Here is a 27,991-nt window from a genome sequence, read left to right on the forward strand (position 1 = left end):
GTTTTCTTTCATTGCTGTGTAATGTAACAGTGAGCGAATAAGGGTTAAAAAAAATTAGTTGGCTTGAGTTAGCAGGCCACATTGTTTCCCCACCTTCAAGTTAACTTTTTAAAAAAAAAATTAAAAGCACAGTCACTTAAACATGTCGGTGGAGATTTAAACTGGGATCTCGACGTCTCTCCCTTCCTTTAAAGGATGTTGATGGCGGTGCGGCCGCAGCTCTCAGCCCTGTTGCGGTGGAGCCGTTGGGGTCTCGCGGCGCTGCACAGTTTGAGATCGGCGCCCTCGCGCCGGGGCCCCGTGCCCCGGATCGCTCCTGTCAGGGGACTCCTGGCGTCCGCGCGCAGAGGGAGCGTCGCGAGCCAGAGCCGTTACCCTGCTCGAGCTCAGCCCAGGGGCCCGAGCACGGAGGCGGCGGCGGCGCTGGAGCAGGGTCTGCTGGCGGAAACGCTGTCGGAGTGGGAGCGCCGGCTGCTAGATCGGCTGGGCGGCGGGCTGTTGGGCGGACAGAGGGCCTGCCTGGCAGAGGCCATCACGCTGGTGGAGTCGACTCACAAACACAAGAAGTGCTTGGCTCAGCTGCTGCTGCAGAGAGTGCTGGCCTGCCAGAGGGAGCGGGAGCGTCTGAATGGAGGGAGGCCGTTGGCCTTCAGAGTGGGTCAGTACCGAGCCAGCGGCCTTTTAAAAACCGCGAAATCGTTGGGAGCTAATGGCGATCAGCAGTAATTGCACAGATTGCAAACCCGTTTCAACTAACGAAGCCGTGTTTATTGTTAGCAACGGCACATCAAACTAGACATTAAACAGATTTGTTTTCTCCCACAATCTTGCCAGACGGCAACGACTCTTTGCCTTGTAAGGTTCACAGGTGAGGTGAGGTGGGTATCACAGTGGAGCCTATCCTGGCCTCACATTCATGCCCGTGAACGTCCAGTAGAGGGGGTGGTGATCACTGGATGCCAATCGATGGTGAGAACCCTGGGTGATCAGCACTGCTTGGTGTTGAAAGGTCAGTGCTGGTAGGTGTCGATCAGGGTAGATCTTCCCAGAGACAGTGCTCCGTATTTCTGAGTACCTCACCACCGCTTTGACCCTTTGGGTGATACTGCTGAGGGTATTGGTCCCTGGAGAATCTTACTCTGAGGATGACAGCTGTGACCATGAGGGGAGCTCAACATTTTCTTTTGCATAATATGATTAGGCAGAGTCAACACGGTTTTCTGAAAGGGAAATCGTGTATGACATCTATTAGAGTTTTTTGAGGATGTATCTAGTGGGGTAGATAAGGGGGAACCAGTGGACGTAGTATATTTGGATTTTCAAAAGGCATTCGATAAGGTGCCACACAAAAGGTAGTTACACAAGATGAGAGCTTAAGGGGTTGGGGGTAATATATTAGCATAGATAGAGGATTGGTTAGCGGGCAGAAAACAGAGTAGGAATAAAAGGGTCATTTTCAGGTTGGCAGGCTGTTGCTAGTGGGATGCTGCAAGGATCAGTGCTGGGGCCTCAGCTATTTACATTCTATATTAATGACTTAAATGAAGGGACTGTGTGTAATGTATCCAAGTTTGCTGACGATACAAAGCTAGGTGGGAAAGTAAGCTGTAAGGATGACACAAAGAGTCTACAAAGGGATATAGACAGGTTAAGTGAGTAGGCAAGAAGGTGGCAGATGGAGTATAATGTGGGGAAATGTGAGGTTATTCACTTTGGTCGGAAGAATAGAAAAACAGAATATTTTTTAAATGGTGAGAAACTATTAAATACTGGTGTTTAGAGGGATTTGGGTGTCCTTGTACACGAAACACAGAAAGTTAACATGCAGGTACAGCAAGCAATAAGGAAGGCAAATGGTATGTTGACCTTTATTGCAAGGGGGTTGGAGTACAAGAGTAAGGAAGCCTTGCTGCAATTGTACAGGGCTTTGGTGAGACGTTGAGTATGTTCAAGGCTGAGATCGATAGATCAGCCATGATCTTATTAAATGGTGGAGCAGGCTCAAGGGGCTGTATGCCTACTCCTGCTCCTATTTCTTATTTTCTTATACTTTAGGTCTGGATCTCCCCACCTCCTTGGATCAGTCCTTCATGCACTTCCTTCATCTGAAGGACGTTCGAGTGCTCAGTCTGTCAAATTTTGAAGTCGGGTTTGCCTTTTGTGCTTAACTACTTGGTTGAAGGCTTTAAATAGAAGTTTTGACCACTGATTCCTTATGGCTATCACGATTCCTATGGCTGGGGTTGCTTCTGGTACTTAATGGTTCCATCTGGAGACAACGCCACTTCCAGCAGACAAATCAAGCCCATGTAAGATGAGAGGTCTGCGAGACTTTTCAATGACAGGGTGATCACAGCTTGAATATGTCAGCTCCAGAAGCCCCTGCACCAAGGGTAGAGCTGCTACTCAGAATCAGACTGAGACCCCAAAGTTTCACCTTTTTGTTATTATTCATTTATACACCTTGCCAAGCGTGTTTGGGTTCATCAAGTCTCTGCTGACTAACATTCACCACCAATTACTGATTTGGTGATTGTATTCCATGTGTTGTCAGTCCATGGGAAGTCTACCAACCAGGATCCAATCATATATCACCCAACATTCTATAAACTGTTAAACTCTTCTGGTGGACAGTTTTTCTGGCCGTGATCAGCAAGATTGAAATTGCGTGCCACCACATATAAATTTTGAATTTTATATATTGAAACTAATTGATTATGAAAGAGTACAGAAGTATAAATAGGGTACAATACCAAATGAGCAATGTATAAGGCATGTATAGTGGATTTTTATCACACTGAAAACATTTAGCCTAGCCCATGGCAAAACAATGACCGAAATGGTATAATTCTTCCATAATTCTTTTCCTCCTCCACCCCTTCCCAACAACATTTTCATTCAGTATTACTGAATTAAATAATATAAAATTCTTACTCTTTGAAAAGATTCTGCAATTTAGTTTCCAGTATCTGTATGGCAAATACCTCAAAACATTGGGTGAAGGAGAGCTTAACAATTATTTGAAGCCACGTATGTGTTGGAAACAAGTCCAGACTGTGGTGACTTTAATTTGCTTGTTCGCCCTTCAGGACTATCTGGTCCACCTGGTGCTGGGAAATCCACATTTATTGAAATCTTTGGGAAGATGCTGACAGGAAAGGGTCATAAAGTTGCTGTTCTAGCTGTTGATCCATCTTCAAACACCTCTGGAGGTAAGTATGAAGTTGCATATGGAGTGAGACACCTTTATGGCAGTCTCATAAGGTCAACCATATTAGTCCCACAGTCTTTTTAAGCTGGTGTTGTGTTAACTGCAAGCTGGAAATGCAGTAGAGAATATCAGTGGAGAATGGTGAACACCTAATTAATTTAATGAGTGAGAATATATTTGTAACTCTCAAGTCTGTATCATAAATATAAGATGATCACTGGTAAATCCAATAGGGAATTCAGGAGAAACTTCTTTGGTGTGCAAAGAGATTTGGGTGTCCTTGCACACGAAAACAGAAAGTTAACATGCAGGTATAGCAAGTAATTAGGAAGACAAATGGTATGTTGGCCTTTATTGTAAAGGGATTGGAGTACAAGAGTAAGGAAGCCTTGTTGCAATTGTACAGAGCTTTGGTGAGGCCACACTTGGAGCACTGTGCACAGTTTTGGTCTCCTTACCTAAGGAAGGATATACTTGCCTTAGAGGTGGTGCAACGAAGGTTCACTAGATTGATTCCTGCGATGAGAGGGTTGTCCTATGAGGAGAGATTGAGAAGAATGGGCCTATACTCTCGAGTTTAGAAGAATGAAAGATAATCTCATTGAAACATATAAGATTATGAGAGGGCTTGACAGGGTAGTTGCTGAGAGGCAGTTTACCCTGGCTGGAGAGTCTAGAACTTGGGGTCATGGTCACAGGATAAGGGGTCAGTCATTTAGGACTGAGATGAGGAGGAATTTCTTCACTCCGAGGGTTGTGAATCTTTGGAATTCTCTACCCCAGAGGGCTGTGGATGCTCAGTCGTTGAGTATATTCAAGGCTGAGATTGATAGATTTTTTGACTCTGAGGGTATCAAGGGAATAGGGGATTGGGCAGGAAAGTGGAGTTGAGGTCAAAGATCAGCCAAAATCTTACTGAATGGCGGAGCAGGCTCGGGGGGCCGCATGGCCTACACCTGCTCTTATTTCTTATGTTCTTTACCCAGATAATGGTTAGAATGTGGAACTTGCTACCGCAAGGAGTAGTTGAGGCGAATAGCATACGTACATTTAAGGGGAAGCTAGATAAACACAGGAGGGAGAAAGGCATAGAAGGATATGCTGATATGGTTCGATGAAGTAGGGAGGGAGGAGGCTCGTGTGGAGCATAAACACCAGCATGGACTTTTTGGGTCGAATATCCTGTTTCTGTGCTGTATGTCCTATGTAAGTAAGTTAGGAAGATCCTTTGTGTATTATATTGATACAATATATAGGCATAATTTTGATTTTTGTTTATTGAGAATTAAAGTGGAGGATGTTTTAGTGTTATGTCATGTTCCTTGGCCTGGATGCAATTGCATCTGGGAAAATTATATAACTAAGTCACTGCCTTGAATTTGAAAACATCTGCTCTCAATGAGTTAGAACTGTTTTGAATATAGAAAATGCCACACAGGTTACAGTGTGATACCACATTTAAACAATGAGAAGACTTGACTGTATATCATAAGAAAGAGGGAAAGAACTTGTGTTTATACAGCACCTTATCATGTCCTCATGTTCCAAAGTACTTTACAATCAATGGTTTACCTTTGGAATGCAGCCACTGTTGTTATTTCGGCAAATATGGCAGCTCAGTACACGCACAGCAAGGTCACGCTAACGCAAACGCAAACAATCAAGTTATGTGCTGTTGGAATCACAAGTTGCTTAAATATTGGACCTGTGTGGTGCTCTAAATGTACAATGGCAAGCAATATTAATATTGTTAAATGTTTAAAGAAGAAAAGTAGGACCCACCTTATATGCAAGTGAGAACATGGCAGTTGAATGCAGTATTCCATAATTTATTTAAATTTGAGAAGTGGGGAGATTTAAACATAACTGATGAAAGATTATTTTCATTTTGGTTATTTTGCTGGATTTTAAAAGCCATTTACATTTGTTTATTCAAACATTTCATTGTTGGTGTGATTATATATTTTGGTGTTTTAAACTGCTTTACCCCCCCTCCACTTCACTCTTCTTGTTGGGTATGGTTCCACAGGTGCCTCTAGTATCTTGCACAGACAGCCACTCGTGTGCCTTGTAACCCATAATCCGTTTACAGCCTTGTAATCATTCCCAGTTATTATGATCTGAGCTACTTCCCAATACATTTTACTCACGCTTACAATGAAAGCCAGCTTTACATCGAGTGAACCAAAACTTGACCTTGTCCGTGAAGTATCTGGGAGAATTCCTGTTATAATTTAACATGTGACATTCCCAGAGAACAATAATATATTTGCTTTACTTACAAGACAAAATGAGAAAAGAATTATAGATAGGACATTAAAGCCACAGAGAATTGCTATATTGATTCACCAGTAGGATAACTATAGTTATTAGAAAAGACTTTAGATACTGGGACCATTTCAGTTGGTTGTGGATTCAAGTCCCACTCTAGAGATTTGACCACATAATGCAGGCTGACATTTAATGCAGTACTGAGGGAGTGCTGCACTAAAATGTCAGGAGGAGCCATCTTTCAGATGATATGTTAAACCAAGGCCCTATCTGCCCTCTCAGGTGGATGTAAAAGATCCCATGGCACAATTCGAAGAAGAGCAGGGGAGTTCTCCTGGCTAATATTTATTCCTCAGCCAACATCACTAAAGCACATTATCTGGTTTTAACCTTTTGAAAGCTGCTATATAAATGCAAGTTTGTTCTTTCTTCAGGGCATGAAATGCTTTCTCAAAGGGAGTAATTGAAGCTGCGACCATTGCATCTTTTAAGGAAAGATCGGATAAACATTTGAGGCAGAGGAAGGTGCAGGGCTATGGGGAAAGGGCAGGGAAATTAGATTAGTTTTGGATTGCTCTAGCAAAGCGCAAGCACAAACACAATGGGCCGAATGGCTTCCGGTGTTGTAAACATTACTGTTCTATGGAATGATTGACAGAAATGTCAGTTTAAACCAATTTGAATTTGTCAATTTTGGCTCAGCTAAAATTTCATTTTTTAAAAATTAGAATTTGGAACAGAATAGATCTTGTTCTGCCACAACTTTGTAACCCTAGATCAGATTGTAGACTTGCAATCACTTCCAAATATTCATTGTTTTGATTTTATACTTTGTCAGGTAGTGTAGTAGTTTTATTCCAGTGTGAGTGTTGGCAGGTTGTCCTCACTCAACGTCCACATATACTTCCAGCAGGGTTCTGTAGATAGTGAAGTTTCTTCTACCTAACCCAGAGGTGCTAAGGCCAAATGTAGCTATACACCATTCCTTGACCAATATTGTGGTCTGCTGGTACACCTGTTAAGATTATTGTATTTTTTTGTTGAAGGCTATTGCTTCCATTGTTACCTCCTCAGATGATGTGACTCGGATCAAGAACTTGTCTGACAAAGTACTGTACCACATTGTGATTGGACATCTAATGCATTGTGCATTTGGGTTCCAGAGAAGTCTTAGGAGGTTACAGCATAGTAATTACATCAAGGTGTTCTGGTGACATGAGAGCAAAGTCTGAGGAGTAATCATCTGAAAACTAGATCAGATTATGGCCTTGACATTACACTCAGCTGCCCTCTTTTATTTCATACTGTGCATTTCACAAGATAGTTTTGTTATAGTCTAAATCTGATTTTGCAGACACATGTGTCATGACGGACAACCACAGCCAATGTGCTTCATGTATTTATAGCATGATGACATTCATACTGAAATATTAATGGTTAACTTAATTGCTGCAATGAGTGCTAAGTCGGCAAATGCGACAGCCATTTTGCACACAGCTAGGTTCCACAAACAGCAATCAAATGAATGACCAATAAATCTTTTCTTGCTGGTGTTGTTGAGAGAGGACACTGTCGGAAACTTGATGCTGTTCTTTGAGTGGTGCCGTGGAATCTTAATTGTCCAGCTGAAACAGGTTGATAGTGCTTAGGTAATGTCTCATTCAAAGGAGGACATCTTCAACAATGCAGTAATCCTTCAGTACTGCACTGGAGTGGCAACCTAGATTATGCACTCAGAAGGAAAGGAAAACAAACTTGCAATTATATAGCACCTTTCAGGTCCTTGGGATGTCCCAAAATGCTTCATAGCCAATGAAGTACTTTTTGAAGTGTAGTCACTATTGTGATGTAGGCAAACATATTTGTGCACAGCAAGGTCCCACAAACAGCAATGAAATAAATTACTAGCTAATCTGTTTTAGTGGTGTTGGTTGAGAGATAAATATCAGACAGAACACCAAGAAATCTCCTCTACTGTTCTTTGAATAGTACCATGGGATCTTTTACGTTCACCTGAGGGGCCTCGGTTTAACATCTCATCTGAAAGATGGCATCTCCAACAGTGCAGAATTCTCTCAGTACTGTGCAGAATTCTCTCAGTACTGCATTGAAGTTTCATGCCTAGAATTATGTGTTCAAGTTCTGAAGCGGGGCTTGAACTCACAATCGTATAACTCCAAGGCTGAAGGGTTGCCACCCAAGCCAAGCTAGCACTCTGCAGTAAGCATATGTTACATAGTTTTATTATGTAAGAATGTGCTAGAGTTTTTCAAAATGAGTGTCATACTAAATTTTTAGAATGATAGGGAAAACCATATGCCACGATCTGTTTCCAGAATGTAAACCAATTTTACCTGATCGTGCTTTTTTTTATTCGTTCATGGGATGTGGGCGTCGCTGGCGAGGCCGGCATTTATTGCCCATCCCTAATTGCCCTTGAGAAGGTGGTGGTGAGCCGCCTTCTTGAACCACTACAGTCCATGTGGTGACGGTTCTCCCACAGTGCTGTTAGGAAGGGAGTTCCAGGATTTTGACCCAGCGACGATGAAGGAACAGCGATATATTTCCAAGTTGGGATAGTGTGTGACTTTGAGGGGAACGTGCAGGTGGTGGTGTTCCCATGTGCCTGCTGCTCTTGTCCTTCTAGGTGGTAGAGGTCGTGGGTTTGGGAGGTGCTGTGGAAGAAGCCTTGGCGAGTTGCTGCAGTGCATCCTGTGGATGGTACACACTGCGGCCACAGTGCGCCGGTGGTGAAGGGAGTGAATGTTTAGGATGGTGGATGGGGTGCCAATCAAGTGGGTTGCTTTATCTTGGATGGTGTCGAGCTTCTTGAGTGTTGTTGGAGCCGCACTCATCCAAGCAAGTGGAGAGTATTCCATCACACTCCTGACTTGTGCCTTGTAGATGGTGGAAAGGCTTTGGGGAGTCAGGAGGTGAGTCACTCACCGCAGAATACCCAGCCTCTGACCTGCTCTCGTAGCCACAGTATTTATATGGCTGGTCCAGTTAAGTTTTTGGTCAATGGTGACCCCCAGGATGTTGATGGTGGGGGATTTGGCGATGGTAATGCCGTTGAATGTCAAGGGGAGGTGATTAGACTTTCTCTTGTTGGAGATGGTCATTGCCTGGCACTTATCTGGCGTGAATGTTACTTGCCACTTATGAGCCCAAGCCTGGATGTTGTCCAGGTCTTGCTGCATGTGGGCTCGGACTGCTTCATTATCTGAGGGGTTGCGAATGGAATTGAATATTGTGCAATCGTCAGCGAACATCGCCATTTCTGACCTTATGATGGAGGGAAGGTCATTGATGAAGCAGCTGAAGATGGTTGGGCCTAGGACACTGCCCTGAGGAACTCCTGCAGCAATGTCCTGGGGCTGAGATGATTGGCCTCCAACAACCACTACCATCTTCCTTTGTGCTGGGTATGACTCCAGCCACTGGAGAGTTTTCCCCCTGATTCCCATTGACTTCAATTTTACTAGGGCTCCTTGGTGCCACACTCGGTCAAATGCTGCCTTGATGTCAAGGGCAGTCACTCTCACCTCACCTCTGGAATTCAGCTCTTTTGTCCATGTTTGGACCAAGGCTGTAATGAGGTCTGGAGCCGAGTGGTCCTTGCGGAACCCGAACTGAGCAACGGTGAGCAGGTTATTGGTGAGTAAGTGCCGCTTGATAGCACTGTCGACGACACCTTCCATCACTTTGCTGATGATTGAGAGTAGACTGATGGGGCGGTAATTGGCCGGATTGGATTTGTCCTGCTTTTTGTGGACAGGACACACCTGGGCAATTTTCCACATTGTCGGGTAGATGCCAGTGTTGTAGCTGTACTGGAACAGCTTGGCTAGAGGCGCAGCTAGTTCTGGAGCACAAGTCTTCAGCACTACAGCTGGGATGTTGTCGGGGCCCATAGTGTTGTAGGATGCTGCAAGAAGAACGCATTGATCAGCTGTTTGAGGGGGCAGAGGAGCGTCTCTTACTGTGTGTACGTCAATCAACTTTTCAGGGGAAGTGAAGGGGCCTCTTATCCAGCAGTCTGCTTAAAACTTTTGTTATTCTTAACCTGTCAAAAGATTTGAAGAAAACTGTGTAAAATGGATATAAGATGAAGTAGCAACATTCAGGGGAGAGATCATCGAGTTAAAAGGCAGCGGTCAAGAAAGATTGATGTGGTAACAGTCAGCTGTCGGGCGAAATTGTTGGGAATACAAAGAAAGTACCAAGAGTAGTTGGGAAAAGTAACAAAGAAAAGCAGCGGGACACTGAGAGAATAGGAAGCAAAGTTAGTAAAAAAAAATGCAGTGAGAAATGGCAACATTGACTGATAAACACTGAGAAAAAAGTGGAAGGGTAACAGAGAAATACAGAGCAAGGAGAGCAGCTCACAAAAATGTGGAGAGAAAGGAAAAGTAACAAACCCATGGAGACAGTAACAGAAAGAAACACAGAGAAACAGAAAGAGAAAAGGAAAAGGAAAAGGGAGTCATTTTTGCGCAATTGGTGAGATAACCAAAGCTGACAAATAATTGAATAACCAATTAGAAAACAAATTTATGATTTGTAATCTCTATCAAACAAGAAAATTGCAAGCACTGTAGATGCAAAAAAACATATTATAAACCAACAGTTAAGAGGTTAACTTTAAAAATGAATAGGAAAATAGGTACAGTTCCATTGTCATTTGTGAACAGGACATTTCTGTAATTTCAGAGTATCCAAATCCAATTATTTTGCCTCTGCCATAGGGGAAGTCCAATTCTCTATATTTAGCAAAATCTATCTCCTGGCTACCTGGGTTCTGGCAGTAATTGTTCTTAGTTCTGGGTCTGAATCTCCCTTCCAGTATGTCCTGAAATAGTCCCTCTGCTTCCACCTTTGATAGTTTACTGATCTGTTACCAATTGTTTGTATGCCCACATTAGATGCTTATGCAGCCTGTGAAATTAAAGCTACTGAGGAATCTTGTTGCCAATAGATCACTGTGGACACTGTTTTTCTCCTGCTGGAATACACGGGAATTAGCAGCATTAGGAACTGGAACATTTCAAAATAGCAACACCCTTGACACGGTGTGAAATATAGTAGTACTATATTTCATAAAAGAAATTGATTTTAATAAACCTTTTGCTTTTCCAAATTTCAGGATCTCTCTTGGGTGACAAAACACGTATGACTGAACTTTCAAGGGATATGAATGCTTACATTCGTCCATCACCCACTTTGGGTACGTTGGGAGGAGTAACCAGAACCACCAATGAAGCGATTATTTTATGTGAAGGGGCAGGATATGATCTAGTTCTTGTAGAAACTGTAGGTAAGTTAATGTGTGTATTCATTTTTCAAATCTTCTTAATTTTGTACTGAATGTACATAATTTCTTGAGTTATAACCTGAATTATTCATTCTGCATTTAACTGACCTTTTGCAGTACCATATTTCTGCCACTAAATGTCATTAGCATGCTTAGTATTTACTATATGTAGTTTCCAGTTTTAGGTTTAAACTGAAAACCAACAATAAATGGACAGAAATTGTCAAACTTTTTTATGAAATAAACACTGGAGCCAAATAGTAAAATGTTTCTGCTGACTAATTTAAAAAAATAGCCTATTCAAATAAAATTCCATGTGCCTTTGAGAGACTTTCGACCTCTGTTTGAATGCTCATAAACGGCACGGGATTTGGTCCACAACCTACACAATGAGAATTTAAATCACTCAACCTATAGCCTCGCAATTAGAAGTGAGCTTCATCTACACATGGAGGTGATGCTGCTTGCAGTTATGGAGTGGAAGATGAAGACTGTAGAGGACTGTACGCAACAGATGATTTTGTTGTTGAAAGTATCAAAAGTAAAGAAATTCTGGTTTGAAGTTTTGTCATGTGACTACGTATCTTACTTGGGAGGACAGTAAACCAAGCACTGTTGTTAGCACTGTTTTTGATTCTGTATTGAGGGCAGCAATTTTAAATCCCTTTAAAAAATGTTGCTAAAAAACACAAAAGCCAAAATTTCCTCAAAAATAAGTAACAACAGAAGAAAAATAGAAGCTGGAAGCTGTATATGTAATTGCAGAAAATTAGGATAGCAGAAACTTGTCTTTTTTCTGGTGGAAATAGGGCATTTTATTTTTGCTACATTGCTTGTCATGTTACCTTTGATGAATGTGACAAGTAATCGTGTGCACCTAGTCATTTGTTAGCTCTTTGACTGACATAAACCAATTTTTATACAACGAGTGATGGCATTTTCCTGATGAGATACTTCCCATGTATCTCATCCTTCACAATATTGTCACAGCAAGAATAATGTTGCAGTCCACCGAAAAACGCAAAAAGAAAAAAAATGGCAAATAAACTTTTACAACAATAGAAACCTGTCTTAGAATCCCACACAGATACAAGTGAGGTGACACTTTTAACATTTATGGGGTTGAGTTTAACAGCTGGTTTCTGAATTATAAAGTAAATATATATTGCTTAAAAGGCATGATCTCTAAATCCCTGTGTGTGGTATCCTTTGTACAAAACACTCTGTAATTCAGTATCAAAGTACAAAAAGTATAATGCCTTGGATGAGTCATACGACACTATCACTTCAGTTATCCTCTTCAGCTCCTGCCAGAAATATCATACCTTACTCTCCCGATTTCAATCCCTTACTGGATGCTCACTCAAACTGAATCCAAAGGTGCTGCAGCCTTAGTGTTGTGGTTGGCTCTGAAATAAGATCTCCAGGCCGCCCCCACCATCTCCAGGCTGCCAAATTTGCTACTATATTTGCCTGCAGAACAATAAAATCTCCCTCCCGTTGGCTGTCCGAAGACCTGCTCAATTTGATTTTCAAGTGGGCCTCGAAATTAACAGCCAGCACTCCCGTCCAAAATCGGAGGGAGCCTTACTTCAATATTTAAATGGTGCTACGGCAGTTGTAGGACCTGAACATCATTTTAGTGTACTGATGCGTGGAATGTGCTCCATGTATGCTCGGCCCATTGGTACTACGTGTTGAGCAGCCGAACCAGCGGTCAAAAGGTACCACTGCAGGCCGCTTAATAGCAGGTAAGTTCCAGGTTTAAAGGTAATTTTTGTGGGGTCCGGCAGAGCATTAATACTCCTCCTATGGCCCCTCTAAAATCAACCCCTGTGATGCCTGACCCACCCCTGGGATTGCTTCCCCGCCCCTCTCTTTCACCTATCTGCGCCATTTGGGTTTCATGCTGGAGCGGCCGGATTTTCCTTGGTGAACTGTTCAAATGCACGAGCAGCTTGTTGACCGTATGGAATCTAACTGTAAAAATTGGTCAGGCTTTGGACCGATTCTATCGAGCAGTTGGTGGGCTTGCACCGTCTCCTCCCTGATGGAATTGTTCATCCAAAAATTACTCCCATTGTATCTGTACAAGTACGTTCTTTCTTAACTTTCTAATATTTAACATTAAAAACATATCACTCCCAAAATAATATTTTGAAAATGGGAAAAATCCAAGGCCAAAAGATCTTGGTGTGGAAGGAAGTAGAGGATCGTACCTGCAGCCAGTCTTCATCTTTGGATTGCTTCTGGGAAGCCCTTAGACCCTCTAATCTGAGTAGGGTGCTGGTGCAAGACCCACCAATAGTTATTTGAGGAACCTCATGGGCAGGTGAAGTGGGAGAGCCGGGAATGTCCCCCTCCCGCCTGCAACAGTTGTACCCAGGAAATTCTGGGATAGTGTAATGGGAGTGGAGACCTAATGTAAATGGTCTCCACCTCCTTTTCCTCTTCACTGCACCTGGAAACTCAGCATTCCCCATGTGCAGTGAAGATGAAGACTGCACCTATTCTGCTTTAGTCCATGTATTAGCAGATCTCCATGGCATTTCGCTCTGCTGTTTTATTACAAGACAAATGTTATTCTATGCAATAACAAAGTATTATCAGGGCCACTGATTTACAGTGATTGAATAAATCAAATTTTGTTTTTATGTATTCTGGGACATTTCTAGTGTTTTACAGCTCTGCCCATTTTTCTGCGCAAACTATAAATGTGTGGCCTTGATTATTGTTTGTTATTTTGCCTATATGGATTTAATTTTTCCCTGTTGCCATTTTAAAAGTCCAGGATACATGATCCAGATTAGAGGTAAATTTGTGCAGTTTGGCAGTAGTAGGAAAGGGTGTGTTGTTGGGTTTAGCAGCACTTTGGCAGAGTGCTGAGCTTAGATTGCATTGGTGGGTCATTCTGTGTTATGATAGTACTACATAGAAATCTATGTTTTGATAGCAGTGAGGTTCAGATTACTGACTGATTCTTGGCACACGGCAGTAGTGGGCAGCAGTGAGTTGGGGTAAGTATTCTGGGCGTATTGGAGGTGGGGTCTTTTAGAACTGGCAACAGAAGGTACCAAGAAATGGCAGGACTGGGAGGGTGCTGGAATCTGAAGTACTGAAGAGGGGTTCTAGAATGTTACAGACTGGGAGGAGGGGATGGATGTCTGGCAACTCTGGGGAAGGCCTAGAGTGGAAGCAACATTGGGAGGAGGTGTTGGGGTGCGGCAGCACTGGGGGAGGAGGGGAAGGAAGATTATGGGGTCTGGTTGCACTGAGGAGGGCCAGGGTCTGACATTATTGAGGAGGAGGCAGCCCAGGAGAATCTGGTCAGACCTGCCCAAGGCCTGGTCTTGGTAATCAAGTAACAGAATCAGGTCATAGTAGATCTAGGAGGCCAAAAACTCGAACTGCAGGCTCCTGACCGATGAGCAGGATTTGAGTACGGTGAGTTGAAGTATATGCTGTTATATGTTATGCAGTGCATTATGTAATATCAGAGCCACTGATTTTTTTGTGATTGAATAAATCAAATTTATTACAAAATATGTATAATAGTGATATTTTAGGGCTCAACTTCTATGATTTGCCTGGAAACTGATTTCTGTTAAATGTTTGTTTAACAATGTAGTTAATTTTATCTTTTACTCTTTTTATAAAAACCCAGGATACAGAGGAAGATAGTAGGGAAGATGTTACAGGTAGGAGCTAGATTGTAGGAGCTGTATGTAGTGGTAGTTGGGAGGAAGGCTCTGGGTTTTGGTAGTACTTGGAGAGGGGTGGCCATGGGGTTTGGCAGAACTGGGTTGGAGTCCTGGAATTTATCAGCACTGCGATGGGGGTCAATAATTGTTTTCACCTGAAACATTTTCGCTAAAAAAAAAATTCATAAATTGTCTCACTGTGTTTTTCCGTAATTACATAGCTGCATGAATTTGTATCACAAAACACAGATTCCCATAATTAGTGGGGGGTGGGGGTGGCGGGAAGAGGAATCAAATTTTATAGAATGAGAAAAGACACTGAGCAATAATAAAATATTCTATTAACAATAGAATATTCTATTCGTTTTTGTTTCCCAATTCTAAATTTCTATCTATAAAGAATAATTGTTTTTGAATTCTAGGTGGTACAGCCATTTTTGTCTCTTGTACTGGTTGGCTGACTGTCCTTGACTTGTACTCTAAACTAAAATTAAGCAGCCAATAACAAATGCTTGCAGCAGTATATGGATAAGAAAATATTCTCAGGGTCCTATGGACTGCAAAGAGTAGCAATGAATAGGTGCTTGAAAGGCTAACCATGAGAACAATACCCATGAAAATAAAAAAAAGTAAGCTCCAAAACTTTCAACATAGTGACAAAGAGACCAGCTATGTAAGATGATCATACTCTGAGAAATGAAAGGCTTGGGAAAAAGAGACAAGGAAAGGATGAGAATTGAACATTACTGTCAATCAAACTGGCTGTAGCAACTATAACAGATAACGTTGACACAGAATTGTGCACATGGCCATCTAATGAGTATCAGGGTTACATTCCTGGTCAAATGTCTGAGGAAAATTGGAGGAGTGGGGAGGAGGAGTTCCTTTACAAGCATACACTCCATCTTGGCCAATCTTATGATATGCGCTGCACTTTGGCACAGACCCAGGAAAATCTTACCTTGCACGTCAGCAAACTCACTAATAGTACATTAAAAGGTAAAGGTTCTGCTTCTGTGCACTTGGTATATGTTGGGAGCAAATATCGGGAAATTGAGCACCCACTAACCCATGGTTTTCTATCCATACATTGAGAATGATGTAGCAGAAAATATACCTTTAAATGCTTTAAGGCAGGAATTGGCAAGCAGTGGGGAGAGAAGTTGTAGGGAGGACACCCGAGGGTGCAAATGGGGAACAGGCAAGAATGCAGAGGAGGCATGGTGCCTGATGGTCCAAATGAGGTGAAGGGTAATTTGGGTCCTATTCTGCTGAGCCCCATTCCCCTGCTGGATCATGCTCTCTCCATTACTGCCAGATCCCATCAACCTCCTCTCCCCCCCACCCCCACCATTTTTCCTTTTGTTTGGGAGTATGGTGTGGAAGAGAGCTGCTGAGGACGAGAGACTGCATTTTTCAATGGTGGATGTGAGGAAAATGTGGCCTGCTGCTCTCTACGGTTTCCATTCTATCTCTTTGTCTTTTTTCCACCTCCCCCACACCCCTCTTGCTATTTCCTCGCCCCTACCTCTTTCCCTTCAATTTCCTTTCCCCACTAACCCCTCCGTTTTCCATCACCCCCTCACTCCCCTTCACCTTTGCACAACCCACTTACCTATGTATCCTCCCCCTCACTCCCTTGTCACCTCCCTCCCTTCATTCCCCTGAGGATAGGCAGCCTGAGGTTCCTTCCATTCACCCTTCTACACCCTCTTCCTCCCACCTCCATTAAAGCACAGCAACTGGGATTGAGCTGCAAGAGTGTGGATGGCCTGAGTGGGACCAGGATTGGGCAACCGAGGGAGTGAGGGCAGGTGGGTAGGTAGGTAGAGTCTTGAGCGAGACTGAGTAAATGAGGGAGCAAGGTTGGACGGGGAGGGAATTAGGTAAGCATTGCTAACAGCGAAGGAGGGAGAGAGGGTGGGCCTTAACTCAAGTTCATAAAAAAACTTAATATGAGCCACAGACGATTTGACACAATACTTGTGATGTTCAAAATAAGTAGGGTTTGCAGGTTCTATTCTCATTTATGTTGTTTATTTTAGTTAAATCTGGCCATTTTAAGTTTAATTTTTTTTTAGCTGTTTGAAAATGGTTGTTCTCAATAATGAACCAATAACATGTTTTGAAATTACATGGAGTTGCAGTCTTTGTGGCTAATTTGTGTAAAATGTTAAAATAAACCTGACATAGATTCTTATTTGGTAATCATAAAACTCTTTAATTGAACCATATGTTTTGCAAGTTATTTGACTTCAATCATTAAAGAAAATATTTAAACATTTAGGAAGATGAAAGCCTGTCAAAGGAGTGTGGAATTTTATTTTTGTAGCCAGTAGAAATAGCATTTTCCCTATTTTCCCAGTGTTTGTTTCATAAAATCTGGTTTGAGAATTTTTATCCCTATGTTTTATCTGTTGATTGGCACTGAAACCAGTAATCTAAATCCCTGACCATACTTTTTAGTGATCTCGCTGGTTGACAATATACTTTTTTGTTTCCAGCAGTTTAATATATTGGAGCACATTCAATGAAGCAGTGTCAATGTGTTGTGTGTTCTTTGCAGGTGTGGGCCAGTCTGAGTTTGCAGTAGCAGACATGGTGGATATGTTTATATTGTTCATTCCACCAGCAGGAGGAGATGAACTGCAGGTGAGATGGAAGCTGCTTAATGGATTTGTTTTAATGCATTACTCCTTGTTTCATGGAATTTAGAACTAATAGAAATAAAATGTTTGGGATCCCTTTTAATTTACAGTAATCGATTACCTTCAACAAAATATAGTTTGGGTTCTTTCCATTTTAAGGGGGGATAAACTTGAAAAACTACTTTAGCCACTGAGTTGCAGAATGGGATTAAAAGCTGTGATTTAAGGCCCATCTTAGTTTGTCCATCCATTAGTCCACCAGTGCAGCATCTAATTTTAAAAAATAATTATTCCACCTCCACTACTTTACCCAGAGGTCCATTCCATTTTTTGATCACTCGTGTGAAGAACTTCCAGACATCCATCCTAAATGTGTCTTTTACTAGCCTGAACTTGTGTCCCCTTGAACTACCATCACAGTTGAATTTAAAATTATCTTCTAAATTTATGTTTTCCATACTGTTTACTCTTGGTAATCAAATCCATATTTTACATGGTGTTGAAGGAAGACTAATGGATCTGTAGTTACCTGTTACCTGATACGCTTTTGGAAAATGGGCAATGTGTTAACCTGTTTCCAGTCTACTAGTATCATTGACTCCATAATGACAGTTGGTGCCTCACAAATATCTTCCCTTGTCTTTCTCAGAACTCTGGGAAAAATACCATCTAGCTCTGTGGATTTGTTGATTTAGAGAACTTTTAGCTTATTTAGGACTTTCATGTCATTTATATCAAAGTAATAATTCTACTTATCATATTGTGACTTAGGACATGTTACGCCTGTCTTCCCTTGTGAATACTTGGAGGAAGTAATCATTATATTAACTGTTAACGCTCATTCTTTGTTTCAGCCATGTTTGCATCTTTTATATTTCTTGCCTCTTTTTGATTGTCCTCTTGCTGTAAAATGTATTGAAAAAATTCTTACTGTTATATTTTGCCTCTGTAGTTATGCTTTTTTTCCATGTTTTGCTTTGCCTCTCTGACCACCAAATTAACATATTTCTACAAGTTCCCATATTCATTCCACAGAACCCCTTTATCTTCCTGCATGATTTGTTGAGGTTGTTTTTCTTATTTTACTTATGATTTTTTTTGTTTAGCCATTAGAGTTATACTTATTTATTAAGTTCGGACACTGATTCTAGATATGTATTTATCCTGAATGCTGAGGATTATGCCTTTAAACTCTGTTTCTTTCTCCACAGATGCTGCCTGACTTGATGAGCTTCTCCAGCATTTTCTGTTTTTATTTCAGATTTCCAGCATCCGCAATATTTTGCTTTTGATGCCTTTAAAGATGTTCCACTTGTCCCCATCTGATGTTTTTTGAATAAAATCACCCTCTCAATCAAGTTGCTTAAATTGGCCCCTCCCTTTTTGAAGTTAGTTGTTAAAAATGATATACATATTGTGATATATACCACTATACAACTTGTCCTGGGTGAAGGAGCATGCATCCATGAGGGATGAAAAAACAGCTTTGAAATTGAGAAGATTTGAATGTATTGTGCATAATATTGCATAGCTATCCTATTTTGATTTATCTGTAAATGTTCTTCCCTCTTCTCTTGGAGATTTATGGTTTCATGGGTGCCAGCAGCACTCCCGTACATTGTCCAAGTGGCTACTCTTCATCTGTGAATCTAGGTAATGAATATTAAAAGGCTATTTGACCACAGGGGCATCACAGCTGAACATGATCCCGTACTCACCCAACTTTCACAAGTACATACTTTTCAGCAAGAGTCACTGTATAGTAGTCAGGAGCGGGGACTATTATTCCCTAGCCAAGGGATACTGAGGCTAATTATAGTGTCTTAATTGATGCTCCAATTAAGATCAGCTAGCTCAGCACAGACTGTGAATCAAACCTGCAGTATTCTGGTTGGTGTGATTTAGTACTATATCAGGTGAGTCATTGGGAAAGTTGTAGATATGTTTTATGTGGAGTTGATTTTGATTCCTTTTTAAGCTTTTTTTAATTCAGTAAAAGTTGGTAATGATTGCTTTAAAGAAATCTTATCCAAGCATGGTTGTACTGCACTATAGTACTTACCCAGTTACATTATGGATCCAAATTATCCGTATTGTTTTAATCTAATAAAATGCTTACTTTGTAAGCACTATTTAGTAACAATCTGTGCATATTTTATTTCGATTATTAAATTTCTTCAGCTTTAATGTATAATTGATGTAAAGTAAAAAATCTTTAATTTTGTAGTATCTGTTAAATTGTCAGTTTACATTCTCGTTGCTAGGAAAGGTTTCTGCACTTAATTAGATAATGCACTTTGGACAGTTACAGATGTTTCCCTAAAAGATGGAGGGATTTTGTGTTTGAGGCATCTTGTAAACATTTTTTTCTTTTTTTTTCTGTCAGCATTGCTAAACATGTCCTATTTGTATTTGACAGATTTGATCAGATTGTGTCACTAATGTGTTTAGATGGAGTCTTTTTTAAGTTATCAATTGTAAATTCAAAAATGAGAAATGTGATGAACAAGCTCTCCCTCCCCATAAAATTACAGTAATATACATAATGCAAAATACCACATACAAAATTCATTGGATATTAAGTTGATAAAAGGCACTCTGAGAAATTTTCCAAAAATAAAGGCCATTCACAATAATTTGGACAAACAATTTGTTGCAGTTATATTTAGGAAATTTTCATTTTAAGATGGCCTTGATGATACCTTTAACTAAGATCCCAACATTGTACTAATATTCAAACTCACTAGTTGTCATTGGAAAATGGCAGGTTGATGGAGTGCAGATTGGGATTTAAGAAATGCCTATCAGGGGAAGGAATAGAGAGAGCTTATGGTGGCAGAACCAACCCTGCCCAGTAGAAGTGCATTTCCTGTCAGCCAGTCACACAGCAGTGTTGATGGCAGCTATGGAACAGTCCATAGCCAGGACCATCACATGCCCTCCTAAAAGAGAAATTGTGGAACTGGGGTGCAGCAGGGAGGTAAGAAAAGAAAATATTGAAACTTTAATTCAAAATCTCCAGGAAGTTCATACATCATTTGTGACAGAACCTCAGAGAACCCATGCTGCTTGGACAGTGGGCATTGGCAGGCTACTCAACCATGCTGCTTGCTTGCATGTCATTAAGCAATGGCTCTGTTTAACATTTGCTGCCAAATTGGAGTTTAAAGTGGCTACTGTAGGCTCCCCAGATGACTTAAAAAGTTTAGGCAGTGAGTTACAGGTAGGTTCCATCCTCTCTTAAGTTAGCTGAGCTCAATTGGTGAGATGGCAAGCATTATAATTGACATCAGTGCCCCTGGGCTAGGGAGGGAAAAATCAGGCAGCATTCCCATTACTGATTGCTATCCAGGAAGTATATGTGTGTGGATAACTGGTATGTATGTTCTACAAAGTATGAACTGTGCATGGCTTATAAATTATAAATTCCTAAACTTGTTCTGATCAGGCTCAGCTGTGATGCCTCCTCTTGTTGAGTAGCCTGCCAATGCTCACTGTCCAGGCTCACAAATGAATAATAGCCAAGGGTGTCTGCCACATGTGGATCATACTCCAGGTGTCATTGCCTTCAGGAGGCAGGAAGGGAGAAAATTAGTGAGGGGGGAAAAAGGACTGGACCTTAAAAAATGCAGCTACTTCCTTTGCAGGGAAGTTCATTATACTGAGATTCCAAAGTAATTCAGTGTTTTTTTTGTTCCTTAGGGAATTAAACGTGGTATAATAGAGATGGCAGATTTAGTTGTTATAACCAAAGCTGATGGAGACTTCCTTGTTCCTGCAAGAAGGATACAAGCTGAATATACAAGTGCTCTGAAGTTGCTTCGTAATCGGTCCAAGAGCTGGAAGCCAAAGGTTGTATATACAAAATATGAACCATGCATGTTTTACAAAGAAATTCTTAAACTTCCTCTTGTCCCACCTTAATATTCTTACTAGCAGAAATATAGAATATTTGTGTCATGAAAATAGCAGCTACCATATACATATTTATTTTTCTTTAGTTGGTGGTTCCTTATTAAAAAGTAGATTTTACCTCTCTGTAAGGCTCCTGTGCTCTGCAGCATTTTCCTTCAGGAGGCTGGGCAGACCACCTCCATCTAAGCCTCTGCCAATGCCATTCTAAGTCTGATTTTTTTTTCATTTTTACTAGATTGGGATGCACTTTTTAAAATGTTGGTGCATGTTGTGATCATCAGGTTGAGTCATGTCATTGTTAGGAAATTGAACATATTTGGAACATATTCCATATTTTGGACATAAGTGATTCCTGCTGTTGCACTCGTACACTCCCCCCCCCCCCCCCACCCATCGCCCCTCACTGCGTGGGTAACATTCAATCAGGCAGGTACATTCAAGCACTCAACTCCTGATTCTGCGATAAAAAAATTAGCATTTTCTGATGCCACATTTCAAGCATGCATAGGCCTCATTAGAGCTACTAAAATTATGTAAATTAATGGTAATTATTCCCATAATGAATTCTCTAATTCCCTGTGGCCCTTTGCAGCACAGCTCCTCATTCACTGTTTAAAACAGGTGTTGCAAGATCTCCATGCTATTTGCTATGGAACAGCAATCCTTAAAACTGGGACTGCCTGAATTTGCAAGTTGGATTTTTCCTGCTGTTTGGGAGTAGCCATACTGAAGTTTTTCCATTACTGTCAGTGTAATTGTTTTCTGGTGTTCGAAGTTTTTCTGTGATTCAGGATTCCTTTGACACACATCTCGAGCAACAGTATTCTTTCTGCCAATCTCAATTACAACCACAGTGCTCTGCATGGCATTCAATTAAGCCTACCAATGACTGACTTGGAGGAGGAAGAGGCATTCTGGTGGAGGGAGGAAAGGCAGGTACACTTGCACCTTAGGCTTCTGGCACTTACCCCCAGTCTGAAGAGATCTGCCTTCGCCATCTCCACTTCAGCAGAGTCTGTCTTCTGGCGACTGTTCAAAGTCACCACTGCATTGAACTTTTACGATACAGGATCTTCAAATTGGGAGGAACAGGTATGGTGGCAAGCTGCTGGTCCTCAATGACTTGCCTTAGCGATTCTCCTCTTTTTGCTGCGTCATCAGATAGCCCTGCAGCTAGTCCCAGCAGCTTGGCATCGGCACTGGTTTGCTGCTCCTACTTGCCTCTTCAGCTGTTCCCTGAGGGAGGCAGCTGGGAGGCATAGATGATTCATCACCTCATCCATCACTGTCTGCCCAGCTATCAACTGTCCCTTGCAGATGATCAGGGATCCACGTGGAGACAGATCCTTGATGTTACTAGGCAATGTAAAACTTCCATTAAAGTTCCCTGAAGCAATTACCCAAGTGTCTTGAGACCAGAAGTGAAAGCCTCCTTTAGATTGGAGCCCCAGGTCTTAATAGTGAAGGGTACAGTGGGCGAGCAAAACTGCATCTGCACTTGGGCTTTAACTCATCAGGGCTCCCCGCAGGTTACCCTGGAGTTATTCACTCCATAGTGTTCCGCAGGTTCATGAAACTCCTACAAATATGTTAGCGTAGCACTGCTGCAGATTCTCCACTATTACATGCAAGGAGTGGTGAAGATTTTCATGAAGAGCTTCTGCTGATTAAGCAGTTGAGCTCAGTAAGCATCATCTGAGAGTGCCTCACCAGCTACTCATATGCCCCAGCCCTCCCTCCCTCTTGTTGCTGCTCATCTGCTGCACTTGCTGCTCCTCACCATTTGGTGGTTCATCAGGTGCTTGCTCCTGACACCCCCACCTAATTTTGCCAATGTGGATGTTTCTTTGCTGGTACTTTTGGGGGTCTAGAGTGTTTGACAGGTGCTCGTGATGGGGCTGCTTCTTGCTTCTTAGTCCCAGCAGCAATATCTTGAACGACGTCTACAGAAAGTGAAAGGGAACATGTGTTAGGTAGTGTAATTGCAGCCAAAGCTGTGCACACAGTCGCAAAGCCAGTACAGTACATTGCAGCAGAGAGGCAGTTGTGGCTACCTGTTCGTCACTGATTGAATGTAAAGGGCTAGCAAGAAGTTGCTGGAACAAACATGTTGTTGATGAAACCACAACTCCCACGTTAGCTCCCACACCAATTATTGGTGGGCTTGCTCATGTGTCAGTTCAGATGTTGGAGTTTAGGTGGTCCAGTATCAGTAAGGCTCTCTCCTGAACTTTGTGGGTAGCCTTCTCCTAGAAAAACAAACCAAACAGAATTAGAATGTAACACCAGGTACAGTCCTATGTCCAACGTACATTCCATCTGGTGTCAAAGGATGAGCATGCAAATAGTTTAGAAACCTGTAATAAGAAAACCTGCAACTTATTTGAGGTAAAAGAAGCCTTTGCCTTCATCTGCTAGCAATTTGGAGCTGTAGCTTTTTAAGCTTGGTTGTGAGGGTTGGAACTAGTGCCTTGCAGGCTGCATTGCTAACGTGACAGCATACTGTGGGCTGTGTGCTTGATGCATACACTGTACAGGCATTCCTCTCCTATCATGAATGCTCTTTAGTCAATCCTGCTTAGAAACACTTCCCCAGTCCTGAAAACTTTTTCTACATTTGCTCCCATAACTTATGGATGTGAGAGACTGCATTTGCTTTATTTGCCATGTCCTACCATGCTTCTGTACATTAGTTTTATTAGGAGGGTTCCCACAACCCCTAAAGTGCCTACTTTCCTTAGCACCAGGTCATCTAGGCTCCCTTCAGTGAAGGGGCAGTTCTTGGAGCTCCACCAGAAATCTTCAGTAAGCAGTCAGCCTCCATCAACATTCTGTGTTGCTTCCTACCCCACCGAGTGAAACAGTGCTCAATGTGAAAACCATGCAAGGAGCATATTTATATTACCCAACCCCCTGGAATCCAACGGTCAGGAAGCTTCACGGGCAGTGCCGAGAACGCAGCCTATTTTATCTCCTCAATCCAGGTTTGGTATTTAAGGGATTGGGTGCAGTTCAAAGCTTTCCACTCTGCCACAATACACCGACATATCTTAACTTTCAGCCTGAGAATAGTGCCATTACTTACACTACTTTGACTTTCCACTCCCCAGACAAAGCACCCTTGTATTTTTTTCTGAATGGGATTTTCAATTTAATCCAAATTAATGCCAAATTTATGGAAAGCTTTTATCTCGTGGTTTGTATCATGCGGAGACTTGAGAAACATATTCTACTAAGGATCCTTACAGCCTTCAGTTAGAGAGGTCTTATGAGTCTGGGCTGGATACAAACGCACATCTGACAGTTGAAAGGCAGACTGATGTTCTAAGCAGTGCACCATCCAGTGTACAGATGAATAGTTTGCAGCAATTGTGAGTTATTAGACGGAGAGGTGTAACTGTTTGCAGCCAATGCAGGTCTGATCTTGTTGAATACTATTTGTACATTTATGCAATTCAGTCTTGCATCTAGCACACATCCATAATGTGTATAATAATTATCCAACATACAAAATGTATGTTATTTTTGCTCGTGATTGGCTCAAATAACCGCTGTCTGTTAAGTTAGTTATGCCAATTGCTGAATATAGACCAAACCCTACATGAAACCAATAAATTAAGTTGCTCATTTATTTTCAAAGCTATCAATTGGGAACCAGAAAGTGCTATAAAATGAAAGAATCAAATGGCTAAAACAAAATATTTACAATTTCTTTTTGCAAACATGTTGTTTCCTCAGATAACTATATACACCTATAAATTGTATTTTTTTAATGTACCACACTTCAATAATTTGTAAAAAGTATTATAACTGCCACAAAATTGCCCAAGTTCTGTTAGAAATCAGTTCATTAAGTTTTGTCCCCAGAGGCTTTTCTCTGTCAGGGGATTGGGGCTTGAGTTTTGCTCCTTCCTTGGAACTCACTTTGTACAGCTTGGCCTTTCCACCTGATATTTTTGAGCCACTGTGCAAGCAATTCAGTACCCTCTTTCTGCCCCCCCCCCCCCCCCCCTCAGCCTCCAAAGGGACATAGCGGTTATACTGTGTGCAGACTTCACTCTAACTCATTCTTCTTGTAAATTATCTTTACAGCGTCTTCAATCGATCTTTGTGGCATCTCATCTACTCCCTGCCACCAGCTTTGCAGCACTCTGACAAATCACCTCTAATGTAATCTCAACTGGTATCTGTACTCCATTCCCAGGCCAGGCCTTCCCAGACCTTAGCCTGTATTTGCCTGGGCTTGTGTCTTGGAATGCTTCCAGCATCACCTAGTGCCTTCAGCCTCAATCTTCTTTCTCCTTCTTCAGTGCTCCCACACCCAATCACACCCATTCATCCCATGTTCCAGTCATCCTCCACTTCACTCTCATTCTAGCTGTCTCACATGAACACCCCACCAGTACCTATGATCCCCTACCTGACTGCTCACAGGTCCTCCCTTCCCATTTCTCCTAGGCCCTGAAATTCCGCAGAGGATGTCTTGGTCTCCTGCCATAACTCCAACGGTAGAGTGGTGGAGGGTTATGGCAGAGGACTGAGAGCACCTCCCGTGGAATTTCAGGGTCACAAACTCCAACTTTTGAATCCTCCATGTCTGCAGATCTTGTTTCTTTCTCTCTCATCCACCGCCCCCCCAAAGTATTCCTAGGTACCAGCGCCCTTCACAACCAGCACTCCCACTCCTCTGCACTACCCCACAAGTGTGCCTATGCCCTGCCATCACCCAACTGCTATTAGAGCTCATCACCCATAAACTGTTCCCTGGCCCAGACTGCAATCTCATTGACTGCTCCCATGTTACAGTGGTGTCATACCAATGTGCTATGATTACTCCTACGTTCAGCCCTTCCCCACATTCCTTTCTGGGCGCAGACTCCTCTGCCTACACGTATGTGCCAAACTCAATCCCTTACTTCTTTCTGGCCACACCCCCTTTGACCCAGGCCCTTACTTCCCTGACCCTCACTCTTTTGTTCTGTCTCATTGTCCATATTGCAGCCAATCCCAGTACCCACCTCTAAACCAGTACATGCCCCCCATCTTGCTGCATCCCCAAAACCTTAAAAAAAAAGCTGCAAGTTAATATTGAGTGCATCAGCAAAGGGACATGTGCAAGAATCACACAAAGATGTGGGAGAGGAGAGACTTTCAGAGTGAGTGAGACAGAAACAATGAGAAAAGAGATGGTCACAGAGATATAGACACTATTATGAGAAAGGGCTATCACAGCCATCCAGATAGAGAGAGGGGGGAAAAGAGGGAAGATTAGGAGAAAAATTGAGAGAAAGACTCAAAGTGTTGTGTGGGCAGGAAATCAAGAAATAGTTACAGAAAGAGAGAAGCAATTTTTTTTGTCAAGGATAATACCACGGAGGATCAGCTATATTTGAATACGTGGTATAATGGTTGTCATTATAAAATGGTGTATCTTCCAACTTGCTGTGAGCATTGCCATGGCAGCTCTGCTCGTATATGTAAAAGATGGTGTGGATTTGGATTTGCAGTTCCCATAGTATTAGGTAAATCAGTGGAGTTTAGTGAGCAAGCTTGTTAGTTCATGGTGATTGGAAGAATATGCTAGTATATTTGAGGTACTGTTGTCAAATTAAATAGTCATTCACAAATTGCTGATAATTTCCAGAAGGCTACTTCAAATGAATTGTCTGTATTTTCTTGCAAGAGTAAACCATTGGTAAGAAAAGTTTAGTAGTATTCATTTTGTAAAACATTACTTCTTTTCCTTTCTTTCTTAGGTGATGCGTGTGTCTTCAAAAAATAGGGAAGGGATTTCTGAACTCTGGGAGAAAATAACAGAATTCCACAACACAATATTTGCAAGTGGTGAGTTGCAAATAAAAAGACAAAAACAACAAAAGGTGTGGATGTGGAACCTGATCAGAGAGAATGTTACTGAGTACTTCTGCAACCATCCAGCTGTCGGGAATCAGATTCCCAGTTTAGAAGATAAGGTTGTCAGCGGTGAAATAACTCCTGGTCTAGCAGCAGACATCCTTCTGAAAGCATTTTCAACAAGGAAATAAATACCATACTCTAAATGAAATGTTATAAACACTGAGTGCTATGGATTACATTTTAATGAAGTGAGCATGGTTTTTGCATAGACAATTTTTAATCATCCAAAGGGTTTTAAAGGAACAATCCTTCCTGGCTCAATGAGATCTCCATATAAAAACACCTGTATGAAGATTCTCCTAAATTGCTTTACTCACAATTCAAATCATCATTTGTGTTTGTACAGAATATTTCCTGGACAAGCATACAATATGATCCGGTTTCATTTGCGAAGCTGACTATGACCATAATTCACTGATCACTTTGTCACACTGACTAAATGGTCACTTCTTGTGGAAATAAAATATGGAACAGATTTCCGTGAAATAGCTTCTCTTTATAATGGTAGGTTTTGACAATTTCTCAATCTCTTGCCTTATTAGGGCTTCAGGGAAATTTTATTTTTTTTAATGTGTGTGTATATATATATATATATATATATTATATATATATATACACATGTCATAAGATTGAGACTAGAAGGTTAATTTTCCAAGTACACACTTGTGATGCGAAAGCGTTTCAGAAAATTTCATTCGCACTTTCTGATGTGCGTTGCAGGTGAGGTCTCCTGCTGCCAATACATACTCAAAAAAATTACCCCCCCCCCCCGTTGTATTAATTAAACTGTACAATAATTATGCATTTGATCAAATATGTCAAAAATCAACCAGTTCCTATCACATCAGATTTTGTCTTTTTTTACATAAGGAAAAAATAAAATAATTTATTTCACTGTTTGATTGTGTTTTATACGTGGATTATGAAGTGTTGGCCTTGAGATTGATTTTATTGGTTAATGTGCCAGTCATTTTAGGGGCTTGTTGATGTGGCGCTTTGGTTAGCTGGGCTGCAT

General features: G+C 41.6%; 1 protein-coding gene across 2 annotated transcripts; it reads left to right on the forward strand.

The window, feature by feature from the left end:
- mmaa (metabolism of cobalamin associated A) lies at nucleotides 1–27,875 on the forward strand. 2 transcript variants are annotated; one of them, XM_067992323.1, is made up of 6 exons: nucleotides 1–658; nucleotides 3,090–3,212; nucleotides 10,629–10,799; nucleotides 17,064–17,149; nucleotides 20,848–20,997; nucleotides 26,817–27,875. In XM_067992323.1, exons 1-6 carry the CDS (start codon nucleotides 196–198, stop codon nucleotides 27,102–27,104), a joined length of 1,281 nt encoding a protein of 426 aa, XP_067848424.1. In that variant the 5' UTR covers nucleotides 1–195; the 3' UTR covers nucleotides 27,105–27,875. The 2 variants fall into 2 exon arrangements, with proteins under 2 accessions (XP_067848424.1, XP_067848429.1); XM_067992328.1 differs by lacking the exon at nucleotides 3,090–3,212.
- The last annotated feature ends 116 nt before the right edge of the window (nucleotides 27,876–27,991 follow it).

Source organism: Heptranchias perlo, chromosome 1 (genome assembly GCF_035084215.1).
Source record: "Heptranchias perlo isolate sHepPer1 chromosome 1, sHepPer1.hap1, whole genome shotgun sequence".
In the NCBI taxonomy this organism is placed as follows: domain Eukaryota; kingdom Metazoa; phylum Chordata; class Chondrichthyes; order Hexanchiformes; family Hexanchidae; genus Heptranchias; species Heptranchias perlo.

What these genes read in the sequence shown, in the direction of transcription:
- mmaa (XM_067992323.1), top strand. Translation starts at nt 196, where the DNA reads ATGTTGATGGCGGTGCGGCCGCAGCTCTCAGCCCTGTTGCGGTGGAGC. An exon ending in CAGGAGGAGATGAACTGCAG is followed by an intron (nt 17,150 to 20,847) that starts GTGAGATGGAAG and finishes TTTGTTCCTTAG; the next exon opens with GGAATTAAACGTGGTATAAT. An exon ending in CCAAGAGCTGGAAGCCAAAG is followed by an intron (nt 20,998 to 26,816) that starts GTTGTATATACA and finishes TTTCTTTCTTAG; the next exon opens with GTGATGCGTGTGTCTTCAAA.